Here is a 16,004-nt window from a genome sequence, read left to right on the forward strand (position 1 = left end):
ACAGTTGGCATGGCATAGAGTGGGCGTGGGCGTGGGTATGGATGGGGATGGGTATGGGCATGGGCATTATATCGCCACATCTCTACCTAGCTTAAAACAAAATAGACCTAGTCCGCGGGTTAGACGAGGGGTGGGAGAATTGCGGCAGCGGGATATCCGAAGGGGAACTGTTCTTGTTGAAGGGTATCTAATGTTCTTATTAAAGTTACTTGGTAGCATAGGTACGTAGTACTATAAAATGGGTTTCTGTTATGGATATTGTGTAGCATTTCTTATATTATGTGGTGAGCTTCGTTAGGAGTGTTTTGAAGGGAAATAAATAAATACCTACATAAATAAATACATATCAGATTGACGCTAGTTGACCGTAGTGGGTAGGTGGGTCATTAATTCCCACGTCGTAGCGCTGTCATCGCTAAATCATTGGACGTGGGACCACCTGCAGCAACTGCAAGCCAGCAGCCAAGCACCTAAAAGAAAATCGATATTATCCAATCTTCTGGAATTTCTCCATGACCAAAAGACAAAAGACAAAAATACAAATACGTACCTACCTCACATTTTACAGGCCGTAAACAACAGCCTCTTCTTTTTCTCAAAAGGAAGAGAAAAAAATCTTAGATCTTCCCCTGCCTTGTTATTACATACATTACATATACACACAAAAAAAACTAACATCTCGATGCTGCATGAGGCATTGAAGATCATGTATATTACTCTACCAATGGCATTTATGTGACCTATGCTGAGCTGTCTACCATTCTTCTTCTTCTTCTAACAACAAATTTCCTTCTTGGTCGTCGATGGGGGGAAAATAGCTATCTAACTGTTACTGTCAGACCTCTCTGCTCCGGTAAACTTGCTTACACCTTGAACCGGAACTCGGCCATTGGCATCGTTAACTTTCCCAGCCTAGCTCCAAATTCGAACTCGATTTTAGTTACCTGATATTCAGCTAATTTCGAGCATTGGCGAACTTAACCGCCCTACCGTCACCAAGCCTTATTATTGTTATTATTATATTCCCGGAGATTCTATATGCTACCTAAGGTACCAACTCACCGCCTCCGCTGGTTCCGCCGAGCCTCGTAACAGGTACCTAAGATCGAAGCTTACCTATATGGTGGATTCTTAACCCACCTCGGATAGACGGCTTAGAGCTCGAAGCCATTCTTGTTTTTGAGTCGGTATTACCACGGCCGACTTATACGACTTGTACGTGTTCATTACCGATATCCTACTTCTAGTATCTACCGAGTCTTCACCCGCGCAATCCTTTCGTCTATAATATCGGTATATTGGTCGCCTTTGGGGCACGCGAGTATTCGACATGGCTACGCCCAATTCGGGCACTCCTGGGGAGGGAAATAAGGGCAGTAAGCCGAGCTTCGTGCCGCTGGTAACGGTCGTGGATTTCCATCACCACAGAGGCCCCGAAGTCGAGAGATGGTTTGGTGTAGAAGAAGGCCAGGACCCGGCAGTCGAGTATGACTGGCCATTGCTCCCGTTTATGGCTCTAAGCGATGGGGCTCACGCGTGAGTTTTTAAAAATACCTTTCGGGTACAGCATCTATGTGTATTTAGTACAAATCTGACCTCATTGGTTCGTCCCAGGTCGACCGAAGACTTCTCGTACTTCACCCTCTTACGACCCGCGAAAGACGACTCTCCTGCGACCTCGCTCTTTGGAATAGCTTGCACGAGACAATTGGACGCCTCGCAATTGCTGGTTCGACCCTCTGATGTAACGCGCTCGACGGTACAGAAGGCAGTTGTGGTAATAGCAGATAGCCCTCAGTTCTTTGGCATGCTAAGGGAAAGATTGTCTGTTGTTACCAGCGCGTGGTTTGCCCAGCGTGAATTCAGCGATACCGAGATCCTGCGGAGGTTTCAGGAGAGCCTGGCCGACGAAAAGGCGCGCGGCCAGTTGAACGAGGAGGTAGACAGGGATCAATACCTAGGAATGAGTCTGCGGGAACTCGTAAGGGAATTCCGCTGGCAGACATTAGTACTATTAAAATGCTGTCTCTTACAACCCAAGGTGAGCAATCTCATTGCTATACATTGTGCTATACGTTGTCGACCCGACTTATATACTCACTAGGAAACTAGATGCTCTTCTTCGGCTCGAGGTGCGAGCGCCTGTGCATGATGCAGTTCTCCCTGATATCTTTAATCCCGGGTTTGCTTAGGAATCTCCAAGATTCTGCTGGGCCGGACCTAAATAATTATGAGAAGAATTTAACGCAGCCGACGAGTTTGAGAACTAGTGATCGAAACTCGTTGCTTTCATACATGGGACTTCCATTGCAAATATTCGGCAAGGTAGGAAGGGGGACAGTCTATCTCGAAATCAGGGACACGCGTTAACGATTTATACAGGGGAGCCTGTTCGGGCCGTACACACCCTTACAGCAGTTAGACATCCTTGCAGACTTCGGCACGAAATCATATATAGTGGGCAGCACAAACTCATTATTGTTGCAGCAAAGGGACCGGTATAGCGACATACTAATCAATCTCGACGAGAACACGATCAATATTACTTCTACATCACTCCGAACTGCGTTAGTACTCTCCCACTCCGACAGAAGATGGATCGACTTCCTCACACAAGAGGTAAACGATACATGGGATGAATCCAATCCAGGCCGCCCCAAGACGATGGGGTATCGTGGTAGTGAGGAATTCATCCGTCTCCAATTTGAAGAGTACCTCCTATCTCTCATCTCCTCCGTCAAATACCATAATTACCTTGCTAAAAACGCACACAATCCTAAGGCGACTCTTCCGCACATTGACGGAGACCCCTCTGTAGATTTTGGCACCGAGTGGGTGGAATATTGGATGAGAACCGAAAATTACCGGATATGGGAGTCACATACTGATTCGCACTTATTCGACATCGTAGAGCCGAGGCACCCTTGTGCTGGCGGGCTTACAATTGATGACGTCCAACGTCGGATTCAGCAGCAGGTGCAGGACTTACATTTAGACGAAAGGTTCGCAGTCGGCAAGGAAGTACTAGGCAGGAATTTGACAGCGGGACGCGATAAAGCAAGTACCATATTCAACAAGCTGTATGCCGATATGGAAGCTCTCCGCGAGGCGCAAAGGAAGCGCGCAGAAGAATCCCAAGCGGCTCAGGCCGCGGCAGAAAAGAACGGAGCCGCGACAAATAATGCGGATTCGACGAAGGCTCAAGGCACGGGAACTTCTGTTGGCGCGAGGGCCGGCGCTTACATTGGAAGCTGGACTTCGTGGGCAGAGCAGAAGCGGAAACAAGGATGGGGCCGATCGAGTAATACTTCTAACGGAACTAGCGGAGGTGGTGGTGGCGGCGGCGGTGTTGGTTGGGGATTTGGTAGTCGCAAATCAAGGTCTGGTAACACGGATTCCGGCAGCGAGAAGAACACGCCTCTGAGCAGCCCTGCGCTTTCTTCGCGTGGATTCAGCAGCATGGAGAAAATCCAAATGTCGGACGTCCAGCATCGAGCTAGCGAGGGCCATGATAGACGGCCGCTTACAGGGGACAGCTTCGGCGAGAGCGTGCTCGATGCCGCGGGTTCGACCGACGAGAGCAGGTCTTCCAGTCCGTTCAGTCAGCGGAAAGGTGCTGGTCCCGAACGCAACGGTGGTGGTGGAAATCAATACGCGAAACTAATTAGCGAGGAGCATAGTGATGATGATTATGATGATGACGATGTCAACGGCGATAAGGAAAAGGGAGCTACTGAAGAGAAGAAGAAGGAAAACGGCACGAAACAGGACGACATCAAACCGGAAGATACAAAAGTAGCCAAAACTACGACGTAGTACCGAATTAGCTCATGGAATAAATTCATGCACGACCAAGTCTGCGGTGAAAGGGGTCTTGGACGAGATGCTGAGTAACTACCTGAACCGGATGGCGAATTTACATTCTACAAGTCGCCGAGCAGAAGGTGGGAGCCATAACTGGACAAGATGCCAGGGGTTGGGGGACATCAATACATCAATCAACTGTAAAGCTTTAAGGCCTTATTATACTATACTGTACCGTGGCTAGCATAAGCTGGAAAGAGAGGTTTAGGGTACCTTGTATATAGAGAGAGGAAGACAGGGAGGGGGAGGGAGGGAGAGCATAAGGGGGTTGGTTATAAGAGATGGTGAACCCAGCCACCCTTTAGGTACTTATTGTCATCCTCTTGGATACATACATACATCAAGGCAGAGAGAAATAAGACCAAATATCCCCCACCTTGCTCAACAGGCAAGAGAAATGAATGAATGGACAACGGAAGTAGAAGCTCCAAGTCAACTAACTACATACCTAAGGTTAGCTGGGAACATATGACGACTTTCTCTGCTGCTATGAAGTGCTACAATTAAGGAACCGGTATTAACAAGAGAAACTGCCGGCTACATCGGCACCGCTTTTGGTTGCGTGTTGAGTATACCCCATGTTAGGAGGTACCTATCTATATGTGTAGATGGCTTTCTATCTAGGTACTCTTCCCGCACTGCTACGGACATTGAATTCTACAATATGCCACCTCGTTCCACCCGGCGCCTTGCTTTAGGTACTAGGTAGGTATACACCTCCAGATGGATGGTATGATATGGCATGGCATGTTAGTGGCTTCACTGTCCCATACTTTGTCTTTCAAGTACCTACTAGCTTACAAGGTGATTTCCAGGAGATGAAAATACGTCGAGAGTTCAGTCCAGTCCAGTCTTATTTATGGCTCTGTGCCAAGAAAGACGTCTCAGATTCTGGATTAGCAAGTAAAAAAAGCCAATAGCATTCTGTTGAAGGAGGTATGTACCAAATGGGCCAAAGGCTGCTACGATAGTTTATTGATCTGGTAGGCTTCATTACGGCCATGGAAAAAATTACACATCCTTTGGATTGTTTCGTTGTAGTGAAAAAGCACATGTCCCTTGGGTGTCTCCTGAGATACAGGTACCTAGATTCTTATTGTTATGGAGGTTAGGTAGACTTTAAGCATATTAAACCGCAAGTTTAGTCACAAGTAAGAGTAAAGAGGAACACCGAGGCAAAGTAATTATTGTACACACGCATGACACATACACAAAGCGACACTCTGGAATGTAGAGTATTTATTCGTTATCTACGGGGAGGGGGAGTTTGCGGTTCCGCCTAGACCACAATACCTAGGCGACAATAGCAGAAGACTACTACTCAAACTCGCCTGGGATATGCATCACCGGTCCCTCACCACCACCACTATGACGGCCCCGGGGATCTTGACCTAGGTAGCTAAGCCTAGGTCTATGTAGAAAAACTGGGAGGTGGGGGGAAGAGAGCAAGCAAGGAGCAGCCAGCTAGCCGCAGATGCCATAAGCGAGGTGTTCCCATTCCGTGCGGTATGATACACGACACGATACTCCTTTCGCGCCAGATCCCGTCTCCGTCAAACGTATCGTGGGAAGCACCCCCAGCTTCTCGTCGCATTCTGTATAGTAACTCGGGGCTTCGTCAAACGCGTAATAACAAGTCTATCTAGTCGTTCTGAAAACCGACCCAGCGTCAGATAGCCCGCCAACCGAGAACCAAGAGGAAATAAAAAGTAGAAAAGCGCCTTCCCAATGTCCGGTCAGGAAGCCCACCTCCGGGTTTGCATTATTATATCGTCGTCGTCGTGAGGAACATAACCGCCACTGCCGCCACCACCGCCAATGGATTCCAGGAGAAAGAATACGGATGAGGTATTCGCGTGTATAATGCAGTTCTGCTATAGACCAAGAGACTGTGTCTCTGTCTTAAGCGAGATAACCAAGTTCGTCGTCCTCTAAACGCTCCAGGTACTCCTTATCAAGAAGGATCTCGATGCACTTCTTGATATCGCTAACCTTGGGCACAAACCGTGACCTGATTTGAGTAATACACTCGGTAATCAGTAAGTTGTGCTTCATCTTCTTTCGCGCCTTCATGATCCTGACAATAGCAGACTATAAAACTAATTAGCACCTCGATTATAGATAGGTAACCCAGATAGTGTTGTCATTTTGGGCGAACTTGGGGGATAGAAAGGGGGAAAAAAAAGTATATATAAGACTTACTTGTAGGACCATTTGTCGGTCTTCCTCAATGGTTTTGTTGGTGTCAGCCTCTTCCTGCTTCTGCTCCGTCTTGGTACCAACGTTGAGGTTCACGCGGATCTTCTTGCTCTTAAAATCATAGTTAAGATGAAATGTCTTTCCAGGGCCAGGCTTCTCGCCTTCAGGCTTCATAATCAGTACTTTGGCTTTGAGGAGGATACCAAGGGCGGGATCCAGAACCTCGCTTGTCAGCTGGGTAACTGAGGCGATATCTTCGTACGAATGGGCATCCTTCGAATTGAACATTAGAAGAATAGCCATCTGGTAAACGCTCACTTGGAAAGTATAAGGCGTTTTTGATTGCCTACAGTACCCGGTCTTGAGCTCACCCTTACAAAGCTGCCACAACCAGCTTAGTTTACGCCCTTCATGCTTATTCTTATAGAAGAGGGTGAACCGATCAATGTCGGTTTGAATCTCGGCTGGAGGGTTGAACGTTGTATTAGGAGGTGTCAAAGGCCAGAAGCTGGTTCCAAGAATGGAGTACGACGAGTCGAGTGGTTGCTTCTCCGACTGCAAGCCCTTGGTATGCTCTCGGAATCCGGTATTAAGATCCTTGGAGATTTGCATATCCTGGAACATGCGCTGTAGTTTATTCGTATACTCGAAACCGCAGGCTTCCTTGAGTTTACTTATCATGCTTGTTTCGGCGTCGTCAGACGAGGAATTGCTGTGCACAAGTCGTCTGGCTAACATCCTCGAGTAGAACTTCTGGAATACATCCTTATCCTCAATATACTTGAAAACCGTCATAATCTGCGTCAGAGTAGCGTCGAGCTCAGCCTCTTCCACACCAGCGCCGCTTTTCCTAAGTAATACATCTGTATATTTGGCTAGAAGTTCAGGTGACTTGCTGCTTCCCGACTTGCAGATTTCGTTGCGGTTCACGAACTCTCTGCAGGCATTGTCCAAAGACCGTGTAAACTCAGGTTCATCGGCAAAGGCTCGCTTAACCAATCCTTGGTATCGGGTATGTGTCTCAAGTAAAGCTTCCACGTAAACTTTGGGCTCAAGCTTCTCAGCATCCGAAGCAACCTTAGCCACCGCGTTAAGGCCCGCGTTGCGAACGTGAGCCTCGAACTTCTGCCGTAACGGTTCCAACCCATCTGGGATTCTAGATAGAAGGTTGTACATACGGGCCATATCTTCCTCTCTGTCGTTATCGAGGAGAACTTGAAATTCATCTTTTAACATTGCGGCATGGTCGGCAATCAAGGCCTTGTTGCATGTCTTCTTCAACGGCAGTGCTATGTCGTTGTGGAGGTACATGCGCACACGCTCTTCTTCTTCGGCTAGTCGGGCTTCTGCCTTCTTCATGTATTCTACGACGCTGTTCTCGGCGACGAATTGCTTAGATTCGGCCTTGTAGAATTCCTCGGTCGCTGCGAGGAATGGCTTCTCGAAATGGTATCTGTAGGTGTCGAGAGTCGACTTAGTAGCGTCGTGCTCATCGAGACCGAGAGATACGAAAGAATCAACCACCTGCTTGATCTGCCTATGCTCAATAGTTTCCCCGTTCCTCTGCTTCTCTACGAGCATGAGCACGGCGTCCATAACCTTTTTGTTAACAAGGGTAAAGAGCTCAGTGCGCCACTGATATAGATGTAGGGTGTAGACATCATATGTATTCTTTTTCCCTTCGTCCATTTCCCGTTTGACCCAATGCCGGTTAAGATATCGGAAGAGGTGGTGGATGTACTTGGCGGCGACCGTGTATCTATTCCATTCTCTGATGTAGAATGCGAGTAAGGCCTCGTCAGCATGTCCTTTGGATTGCTCATAGATTCCATGGAGATGGTTGTTGAGGTATTCTTTCAGTTTCTTGTAAAGGTCCTCACCGAGGAGATGCGCTTCGCCCAAGTTAGCGGGAAATTCGTGACTTCGAGACGGGTTATCATTACCTCCCCTATGAGCTTGTCCTACGGCACCGGAATTACCTAGTCCAACGGCTTTTTGCGATGTGCAGAAGTTATGAACAGCTCTATCTCTCGGGTCAGCAAATGTACAGTTAGGTAACAGTTAGGTAGCAGTCAGGAAGCGAGTCTAGGAGACTTACGTGTAAATGCCCATATACTAGCGAAGAGGTTAGCAAAAGAAAGCCATGCAAGTAGTACACTACACTATACTACACTACACTGGTAGGTTGGAAGGTTGGAAGGTTGGAAACTTACAGTGGCCATATCCATTCCATCCTGCAAATTGATCATAATTTTAGAAATACCACTCTGAAGGTATTCCCATGTCTGGCCGATATCCTCTCGGTTCGGCGCCGAGGGCATGGGTCGTGTTGTGACGGACATGATGGCTAGGTAGATTCAGATATCGGGAAGGGATATCCCTCGAGGAGGGTACGAGGCGTAGGCTTATCGACAAACAGGCAGAGAGTATTTTCGGACGAATATGAAGATGGGACTCGGGATCTATGTAGAGGCGAATGTCAAAACTCAAGTCAGCCAGCAATGGACGAGAACGAGAACAAGACGATTGTAGGGTGGCGCGGTAATCGGTCGTGTGTATAAGCGGGAAGCGTATCTATTTGCAGTTTATGCTAACGGGAATTGGGACGAGGCTCTGGGGAAGGTTTTTGTTTTTGTTTTTTTGTTGTTGTTGCGGTTGTTTATTTTATAAGGCATAATCGTCGGGAAGATAAGGCAATCATCAAGGCAAACAATGCACGTACATTGTCTTTGAAGTAGGTGAATCTTCCAGACTCGTGACCCTTGTTTTATTTAAGAAAGGCTGACTATTTGACGGTGGGGTTAGCGATGCGATGATTTAGGGAGAAAAATAAAAACAATGGGTTGAAAGAGACTGACACTAGAACAATAGGAAAGTGAAAGTAAGTCACAAGAGAAATCAAAAGATGTTGAAATCTGTTGTCAAACCAGTCATCACAGCTACAGTGAGAATTGGCAGTTGGAGTCGATTTCAGGTTGCCGCATCACTTAGGTAATTGTTGTTAACGGGTGTAAGGCAGACACTGCAAAATGACCCGGTCTCTTTTTCTCAAGGCTGCCGAAACCTTAAGGACCCGCTAACCGCCAAGAACGGATTAGCGTTTCTACTGATTGCCAGTCTCCGCCCCCACCTCTACAAAGTACTTACCTTAGGTACCTAGGTACTCACCTCAAGCTTACCTAACAGAGGGAGGTTAGGTAACATACGACTATGAATGAATTATTGTAAGTTAAATGAATGAAGTTTGGATAACTAACTGGGTATTTTATTCGTCCAAGACAATTTACATACCTCTCCTGAGGTATACGAAGTGCATTACAGAATTACAGAAAATACTTACCCAATACACACACACACCATCACATCAAGCTCCACGAATGCTTTTCAAAGCCGTCAGAGGTATATAATAGCAATAATCATCATCATGATAATTATAATAATTATATGATATATATACAACATTATCATATTGGGGTATATTCCTCTCCCTATAAGCTATTAACCTAACTCATTTTTCGTTTATGTTATCCATCCCGCCGAGCTTTTCTGCCAGTCTGAATACATTAATAGTGAAATTCAGAATCCAGGCGATCAACCCTACCAGCGTCAACGCCGCAAGACCCCTAGCCAAATGCAAGGACACCCTCTCCGTCGCCGCCCATTCGGCATCCGTCGACAGGCCGTCCCCACTATGGTACACCAACGCCTCGAAAGCCAACGCCGTACTAGCGGATTTCAACACGATAAAAACGAGGTCCAAAAGCGTCAACGACACCTTCTGAGCTGGTGCTCTAAGTCCTAATGGTTTCCCCGTATATTCGTCCCAAGTCATATATAAAATATATGGAATCGCCAAAGCGTCAATGACTATAGCTACAATCGCTTGCGAGGTTTCTGAAATGTTATCGTCAGGAGTTTCTGGATTTTTCTCCCTTTCAAAAATATTTGTTGCTACAGCGAGACCTGCGATCGTGGTAATCAAGACGATTAGACGGAATATGAGCGGCGCTATCGGATGCCGCAATACAAAGTTGGAGATCTTCATCCCCCACGTATCCTTCCTAGACATTCTCTTGGTCTTGGGATCCAATGGATGAAACGGACTCCGTACGGGTTGGTCGAGGCCTGGCATTAGCTCTTGGAGTGCCTGGTAGGGTACTACCTCGTACTCATCATCAGGATTCCGGCCATAGGAAGACGAGTGGATGAAATCTCGCCATCTTTCGTAAGGGTCTTCATTAGGTGCTCGATAGCCAAGTCCCATAATAACCGGCTCTGCCGTGCGTAGATGATCCCATCGTCGCCCTGGCTTGTCGGCTCGTTTCCTCAAGAACACGGGGAGTTTAGATACATGGTCGTGTCTTTCGTCGACCCATTCAACGTAGCCATCCTTCGATACCCTCCGTTTTAATTGGTGGTTTGATCTGTTCTGTTCCGGGCGGACAGTTGGTGGGGGTGGACTGATATGTTTTCCCTTACTCGGCCCATGAACGTGCTCATCGTACAACTCCACCCAAGCGGGCACAGTGGTCCGCAAAGGATTTCGGGTCATCGCGGTGCTCGGCGCGGTAGAGGCATAGGGATGCGAAAAGTTAAGGATAAAGGTGGCTGAGCAGGATGGCAATGGTGGAATAAACTGACAAAATTGCTAGTCATCGTCCTACATACTTAGCTTAGGTATGTCGTCAAGACGCGGAAGAGGTGGGGGTGGTTGGGTAGATTAGCGCGTTGAGTAGAGAAAGAACCGCTCAGGACCACTCCAAAACGTTGGCAATGCAGGGTATATATACCTACATAGGTAGCAGGTAGGTTATGACCGTGCCGGGTCAGTGTACGTATATACACTACGGCTTTCCGTAAGCGCCGGCTTCCATTAAACTTTTGACATCAACTATGTATGGCTGATCGCCAACGTTGGATGCCGAGTGTGGAGCAAAGCGCACAGCCAGAAGACGAGCAAGGACAAAGCGAGACTTCAATTGATGCGGGTAATGTAGATAGAGAAAGTAGGGAGGTTGGTATGAAAGAATGGTAACTTAAAAAAAAGTAGATAGTTAACTAGTCGATAAGGTCTCATAAACAATCCAATAACACACAATAGACAATATCAAATTGTCGTGAATATAGGGAAGACGGAAAGAAGAAAAGAAAGAAAAAAAAATCCCCGAATATATAAAATGGTTATACGACAAACACGTTCTTCTTCTTCTTTTTTGTGTTTTCGTAGTAGATATGTAGGAGGAAGAGCAGCTGAAGAAGTCAAATGACAGAAAAGTTACGATAGCTTTTAATAAATTAAAGCCCACTTCAAGTACAACAGCACTGAGGACCGCGTTGTCCGGGCCCCGGGGAGATTACCAGGATGTATGGAATACATGGAAAACATCGTATGTGAGATGGGGCCATATGTACCTACTACATGAGGTAAATGGTCTTGGTGCTATCTAGGTACCTTAATCGCAGGGAGACTTTGTGGATCTAGAGGTAGATCTCACATAATACCTCTAGTGTATTACCTCTAGTGTACATGCAAGCCACAAAGCCTATCCCTGCGGACATGCGTCACCAAAAAGCATCTCCATTTGTTACCCCAAAAAAAGTGCAGGGCCTCCTACGCAAAACTTGCTCTAAGATTCGACAAGGGTCCGAAATCTATAATTTTTTAACGTCATTGCTAAGCCTCTTGAAAACCTCATCGAACGTGACGACGATGACTCCCACAAAGGCTACAGACAGGTGAGGTAATCGAGGCTTCATTGCGACTTATTTTTATTTTTATTTTTTATTTATCCTTTTTATTCTAACCCATTTCCTGTCGCTGTCCTCGTGCTGCTTCTGTCGCAAACCTTCCGCAATACACAATATCAACCCCCCTCCTCACCTCGCTATAATGAGATTCTTCCTCCTCCCCATCTCAACTCGGCGAACTCTACTATACTGCCAAAGACTTCAATCCTTACCAACAAACAAGCAGACCCTTATTGATAAGGCTCCGGCTCGTGCCGCGCAGCTTTGGTCTAGCTGGGAGAAGAAAGAAAGCGGTTGGCAGAAGAAAGTTGTCGACTATGGTAACTCTCTATTAAGGAGGATCTCTTACGAGGAATGGGGCCTCAAATCGGTACCTCCTCTATCCACTAGACGAAGGGAAGAGGAGATCCTAGGAAAAGAAAAGAGCCATCTTATTTACCCAGAGACCCTGATCCCTTCATCAAAGGCTGTAAGTGTCCTTCGAAACCTCGGCACAGAGCGGGAAGCGTTACATAAAACTCGGTTAATATGGTGCCTTATTGGGATGCCCCTTAGTGCACCGTTTGCTCTCGTACCTGTGTAAGTGTACCTAACCTACTATCTTGTCCAGTGACACATTATACTTTACTTTCACAGGCTTCTAATCAACATGACATTAGAATCCCCAATCTGCCTTTCTTTTATCTAGCGTATCGAGCTTGGTCGCATTGGCGAGCTTTCGCGGGCGGCAAGCACATCCAGTTTCTTTGCGACAAGAATATCTTGGCTTTATCTCCATCACCAGTCCTCGACTCGTTCTACACTCCACTTCTCCCCGACTCTCCTACGACGAAAGAGCAAATAGCAGACGTAGATAAGGCGAGCTCGTCAACTGCTAGTAGTCCTAAAGAGTCTGCGGAAGAACGAATGCTACTCTCGCAGGAGCATGGGCGGCAGCTCGTAAAGGCGTTGGACATACCGGAGCTCCAAGTTGAACTGGAACGGGCTATTTGGCAGGTCGAGTCGGCAATACAAAAAGAAAAAGAGAAGCCCAAAACAAACGACACGGAGAAACGACAATGATCATGACATCAATAAATAAATACATCATCTCGGGAATACTAGTGACGATAGGGTATTGCATAATGGCAAAATTACGAGTTCATAGATAAAAGATACCCAGATTTGGTTTGGGAGGGAATAGACAAACCGGCCTCGCTCTTCATTGCCATAGCATCCGAGCAGCAGACAGGATTTCGCAACAAAAGAGTCCTCGCATGAAGAATAGATATGAGTGTCACGTTCGCCATACCTGAGGTATACCGATCACACGGATTGCCAAGAGGACCCCAGCGATGCAAAAGATCCCCATCGTCGCCATTGACCGCCACGTCGTCAGCATGTGCAAAAGCTGGCATGCTTCCCGTAGCGAACCGCCCTTATAGTCCCCAGCAGCAAACGCCTGCTTCTCCATATCCATTTTTCGCATACCTTCGTCGAGGTCGAAGTTATAGCATCCCAAATCCGCCCGTAAATAGTATTCCGCAACGGTACCGATAGGACAATAGTCTTCTTTGGACTTCGCTGTCACCGCGACGGCCTTGGCATTGCGTGCCGTTTGCAGGCGAGTCATGGCTGTGCCATCGTCACGCGAGGACATCAATCTCCACGCTACTTTCGCCTGTCGGCGTAGTAGTATCTGTGTCGGGCTCTGTTCGCGTCTGGCAACTTGGGGGTAGTATATCCGCCTACGCCGCTTCGATGTATCTTGCCTCGACGGGTTCAAGGGCGAGGGGATTAGGGGCGCGTATTGCTCTCTTAGGGGCATGCTCCAGGAAGCCATTTCGGTATCTTCGAATTCGGGCTGGCGAGAGCAAGCGGGAGCGAGAGAAGACAAGACCAGGTTGGAAGACGGGATGGAGTTAAAAGCCACCGGACAAAGAAGATAAAAAAGGCCCGAGGACTCCGATAGCGATATGCGTATGTGTGTGGTTTGGTGGTACCGGCGGGCAGCGGGCTAGATCGCTCTGTTGTCGAGTTTTATGTATTACCTCCCTTACTTCCACATCTGAGTTTAGGCAAAATCATAACTACATTTCTAGATGCGTAGTTGCGTAGTTGCCCTCGACGAAGATATTTGGAGTTTATATCGCAGTATGGGAACAGACATGGGCATAGAGGGAAGAACAGTTGTTCGATAACTGTTTTTCTAAAATCACAACGAGGAAAAGGAACTTTTATCTATTAAAATCGCGTGGGGTTTTTAAGAGGTGGCTCGAGTGTCAACAATATTCGGGATTGGCTTTGACCCTTTTTGTTGTTGTGTCCCACTCTCATACATATTTCTAAGGAGTAATTTAGGTACCTGTCATTCGCTTTTCCTTGAGGACACGGTACCATGGTTACCATTCGTTGCCAAAAGATAAACCCGGATCGGGAAATACTCAGCTCATCCGCCCAGGAAAAAAAAAAATTCACCAACAAGAATTGAAGTGTTTCTTGGCTTCTACATGCATACGTCTCAATTGAGCTTACGATTTATCCTTCCCGTATATTCGTACATCTATTTACTTTACGATAGGAAGTAAATACAGCTGTGGAATAACATCAGAATAAAGGGCGTCAAATCCAAAAGATTAAACTGCCATTGTTACGCGCCAACTTACCAGGATCAACTAAAAGCCCAGGAGAAAAGATATGCGGCTCCGAAGTTCGGGGATAGATTAGGTATGAGATGCCGTGCCCTTGGTTGGACTTGTGTCTGTTCTACACGACCGAATGCATTCAACCACGATTGCACGACGATACATATACTAGTGCTGTCTGCGTAAACTCGACGTCGCACCCCAAAGGGGTGCTGCGCTTTAATTAAGGAAACGGGCAAGATTAGGGATTCGATCCGAAGTACCTCCGAACAAGTGTAATTTCTACGCGTTTTAAAGTATTTTCCAACATTCATAAAATTTCATAAAGTTTTGATGTTTCTCTTCCGCTTTTAGCAAGTGACAGGGATCGGAATAACTTCTTACTGGTATTTGAAGTCTGGTACGCTACCTTAATTACTGCCCGATTTCCTAATTAAAGCGCAGCACCCCTTTGGGGTGCGACGTCGAGTTTACGCAGACAGCACTAGTATATCACTTAGGGTCATCTCAAGCGAACAGAGTTGGTGCGACATAGACCTTGACCGGTTTCTAGAGATTCGCGACCGAGGCGGGCACTATCGAGGCATGATATCTGTGGACGGTGAGAACCTAGCGGGCGAGAAGTATCCATAGCTAAATGACTATCATCTATCTCCAATGGGTTTGGCTAGATCGCCATGGCCGGTATCGTCATTCGCAGGGATGTGGTCGCCTTTATCGTCCGAGTGCTTCAGGGAAAAGGATTCTTCCGATGTCATCTAGACCTAATATCTATCCAAACGAAAGCGGTGCATGGGAATATCATAGTAAGGTACGATTTGATAAGGGCGCTGGCTCCCTCTACATAGTAGCAAAGAGCGGATAAGACAGGGGGGCCCTGCAGTTCCTACACCATACTAGGTATGTATGTATAGTTCATCGTAGCAAATGGTACGCCGGAATCGCGCAAACCATTTCATGTCGTCGTCAAAGGTGATCTCAGCATGGCAATCTTAGACAATTTGTCAAGATAGGTGTCTAAAGGGGTGTTGCACATAATTACCAGAATCATACTTCGACCTGATTTCGCTCTTTCATAAACTCTGCTATCTGCCTTCCTCTTTCAGGCAATTTGCGAGTGATAATGCGGACGACCGTAGAATGACACAGCAGGTAAGCTCAATATATCCAAGCAGCTAGACATACTTCTACACATTATCTGAATAGACAATTGAGCCTAGGGAAAGTTCAAGTGTCCTTGTCCAAGCATTATTCATGCAGATAAACTATTGGATGGAGCCTCGGGATGTCGATCATGCGGTTTTCAGTGTCAGAATATGTATCTAGGGAAAATTCTTGGCATGGGAATAGTCTGTCAGTCATCGGAATAAATTCAAAGTTCATCCAGTGTTAAGTGCCTAACTGCCTACCACTCTTCCGGTAAAATATGAAACGATCCCCAAGACGTCCTGCAAGATTAGCTCGTCCCTAAGGATCTACTCCGGATAGTGCCGTCCGAAGTCCGAGGTCTGCGACTCTGTGCGCGCATGTGGTATGGTCTAGAATAGTACCGATAACATGCCTTCCGAG

At 46.8% G+C, this 16,004-nt stretch overlaps 5 protein-coding genes across 5 annotated transcripts; 2 read left to right on the forward strand and 3 right to left on the reverse strand.

Moving 5' to 3' along the window:
* Positions 1 to 663: 663 nt before the first annotated feature.
* F4812DRAFT_424315 (transport protein Avl9-domain-containing protein) lies at positions 664 to 4,453 on the forward strand. The gene is made up of 5 exons (XM_047933826.1): positions 664 to 853; positions 912 to 1,536; positions 1,615 to 2,041; positions 2,113 to 2,325; positions 2,383 to 4,453. Exons 2-5 carry the CDS (start codon positions 1,331 to 1,333, stop codon positions 3,814 to 3,816), a joined length of 2,280 nt encoding a protein of 759 aa, XP_047791029.1. The 5' UTR covers positions 664 to 853; positions 912 to 1,330; the 3' UTR covers positions 3,817 to 4,453.
* Positions 4,454 to 5,029: 576 nt separating this feature from the next.
* Positions 5,030 to 9,064, reverse strand: F4812DRAFT_424319 (Cullin-domain-containing protein). The gene is made up of 7 exons (XM_047933827.1): positions 8,922 to 9,064; positions 8,786 to 8,848; positions 8,277 to 8,525; positions 8,162 to 8,178; positions 8,007 to 8,086; positions 6,067 to 7,955; positions 5,030 to 5,955 (listed from the first exon to the last, which is right to left on the reverse strand). The coding sequence occupies exons 3-7, from the start codon at positions 8,403 to 8,405 to the stop codon at positions 5,767 to 5,769; spliced, it is 2,304 nt and encodes a 767-aa protein (XP_047791030.1). The 5' UTR covers positions 8,406 to 8,525; positions 8,786 to 8,848; positions 8,922 to 9,064; the 3' UTR covers positions 5,030 to 5,766.
* A 258-nt stretch (positions 9,065 to 9,322) lies between these two features.
* F4812DRAFT_424321 (uncharacterized protein) lies at positions 9,323 to 11,258 on the reverse strand. Its single transcript, XM_047933828.1, has one exon. The coding sequence runs from the start codon at positions 10,613 to 10,615 to the stop codon at positions 9,572 to 9,574; it is 1,044 nt and encodes a 347-aa protein (XP_047791031.1). The 5' UTR covers positions 10,616 to 11,258; the 3' UTR covers positions 9,323 to 9,571.
* A 452-nt stretch (positions 11,259 to 11,710) lies between these two features.
* On the forward strand, positions 11,711 to 12,980 carry F4812DRAFT_342160 (mitochondrial K+-H+ exchange-related-domain-containing protein). Its single transcript, XM_047931638.1, has 2 exons — positions 11,711 to 12,390; positions 12,471 to 12,980. The coding sequence occupies exons 1-2, from the start codon at positions 11,954 to 11,956 to the stop codon at positions 12,871 to 12,873; spliced, it is 840 nt and encodes a 279-aa protein (XP_047791032.1). The 5' UTR covers positions 11,711 to 11,953; the 3' UTR covers positions 12,874 to 12,980.
* On the reverse strand, positions 12,839 to 14,047 carry F4812DRAFT_342167 (uncharacterized protein). Its single transcript, XM_047931639.1, has one exon. The coding sequence runs from the start codon at positions 13,631 to 13,633 to the stop codon at positions 13,088 to 13,090; it is 546 nt and encodes a 181-aa protein (XP_047791033.1). The 5' UTR covers positions 13,634 to 14,047; the 3' UTR covers positions 12,839 to 13,087.
* Between the last annotated feature and the right edge of the window lie 1,957 nt (positions 14,048 to 16,004).

The sequence above is a fragment of the Daldinia caldariorum genome, assembly GCF_022478825.1.
Source record: "Daldinia caldariorum strain CBS 122874 unplaced genomic scaffold F4812scaffold_6, whole genome shotgun sequence".
In the NCBI taxonomy this organism is placed as follows: Eukaryota; Fungi; Ascomycota; class Sordariomycetes; order Xylariales; family Hypoxylaceae; genus Daldinia; species Daldinia caldariorum.